Source organism: Emiliania huxleyi, assembly GCF_000372725.1.
Source record: "Emiliania huxleyi CCMP1516 unplaced genomic scaffold EMIHUscaffold_6091, whole genome shotgun sequence".
NCBI lineage: Eukaryota > Haptophyta > Isochrysidales > Noelaerhabdaceae > Emiliania > Emiliania huxleyi.
Window position 1 is genome coordinate 1 of NW_005197431.1, and position 1,493 is coordinate 1,493.

Consider the following 1,493-nt stretch of genomic DNA (forward strand, 5'->3'; position numbering starts at 1 on the left):
GGTGAGGCGGAGCAGACGCGCAGGGTGAGACGAGGGAGGGAGCAGGGACTTGCGGAGATCAGCAGGAGGATGTACGAAGAGATTAGGAGCAGCAGGGACCCGAGGGACCATGTGGAAGACGGCTAGTGCTAGTCCCCCATCGGGAGGACGACCCCGGCTAGTCGCCGACCACACCCACAAAGAACCCTGCACAAAGATCGCAAGGGCGGGGGCCTGTTCCTTTTTACCCATCTCAAAGAAAGAAAGAAAGAAAACAGACAACCCAAGGGAGGGATGGGAGGACGGCATTTCACAGTAGAGAGGTGTTTTTATTTATTTATTTACACCTCGCGAGCGAAATCCAAGGCATTGGCCTTGCCAAGAAGCGACCGCCCGCCGATGGCCTCCCACCGCATCGGCGCGCGCGTCGCGGGCCTCTCGCCAGCGCAGCTGTGCGCCATCATCGAGGCGCAGGCGGGCGCGAGCGACGCCGCGCTGCGCGTGGCGGAGGAGCACGCCGCTCGGCTCGTGGAGCAGCCCGAGTGGGTCCTCTCCGAGGTCCTCCTCTCGCCGGACCTCGCCCCGCACATCCTCGCCCAGCTGCCGACCAAGGAGCACGCCGCCAAGGGGACGTGCCGCGCGTGGCGCCGCGGCTGGAAGGAGACGCTGAAGAAGCGCGAGAGGCCGCGCATGGTCGTGATCGGCAGCCACGACGGCGAGGGTGGGACTGTCAACTCGCTGGAGCGGTACGACCCGTCAACGAATGAGTGGGAGGAGGAGGCTGTGGCGCCGATGCCTTCGACACGAAGGTATGTCGGCACGGCGGTGCTCGACGGCAATCTGTATGCGGTGGGCGGCGTCAACCACAACGACGACGACGTCCTCAGCTCAGTCGAGCGGTACGACCCCGCGACGAATGCGTGGGAGGCAGTGGCGTCGATGGGGACGGAGCGGTGGGGTCTCGCTGTGGCGGTGCTCGAAGGCAAGGTCTATGCTGTTGGCGGGTACAACGACGGCTTCCTCAACTCGCTGGAGCGGTACGACCCGTCAACGAACGAGTGGGAGGCGGTGGCGCCGATGGCGGCGGCCCGGTTTAGTCACGCCATGGCGGTGCTCGACGGCAAGCTGTACGCTGTGGGCGGGTACAACTACGACGGCGGCTTCCTCAGCTCCGTGGAGCGGTACGACGCGGCGACGAACGCGTGGGAGGCGGTGGCGCCGATGGCGGAGGCTCGGCAGACTCACGACATGGCGGTGCTCGATGGCAAGCTGTACGCTGTGGGAGGCTTCAACGAAGACGACATCCTCAGCTCGGTGGAGCGGTACGACCCGGCGTTGGATGCGTGGGAGGCGGTGGCTCCGATGGCGACGGCTCGAAGTCGTCACGCCGTGGCGGTGCTCGACGGCAAGCTTTATGCGGTGGGCGGCAGCGGCGGCGGAGGCACCCTCAGCTCAGTCGAGCGGTACGACCCGGCGCTGAATGCGTGGGAGGCGGTGGCGCCGATGGCGACGGC

At 66.2% G+C, this 1,493-nt stretch overlaps 1 protein-coding gene across 1 annotated transcript; it reads left to right on the top strand.

Moving 5' to 3' along the window:
- Positions 1–378: 378 nt before the first annotated feature.
- EMIHUDRAFT_257366 (hypothetical protein) lies at positions 379–611 on the top strand (the record flags this gene model as incomplete). The annotated part of the gene is made up of 1 exon (XM_005764048.1): positions 379–611. A coding segment is annotated over one exon (233 nt), but the record flags the coding sequence as incomplete, so codon positions are not given.
- Positions 612–1,493: the final 882 nt, after the last annotated feature.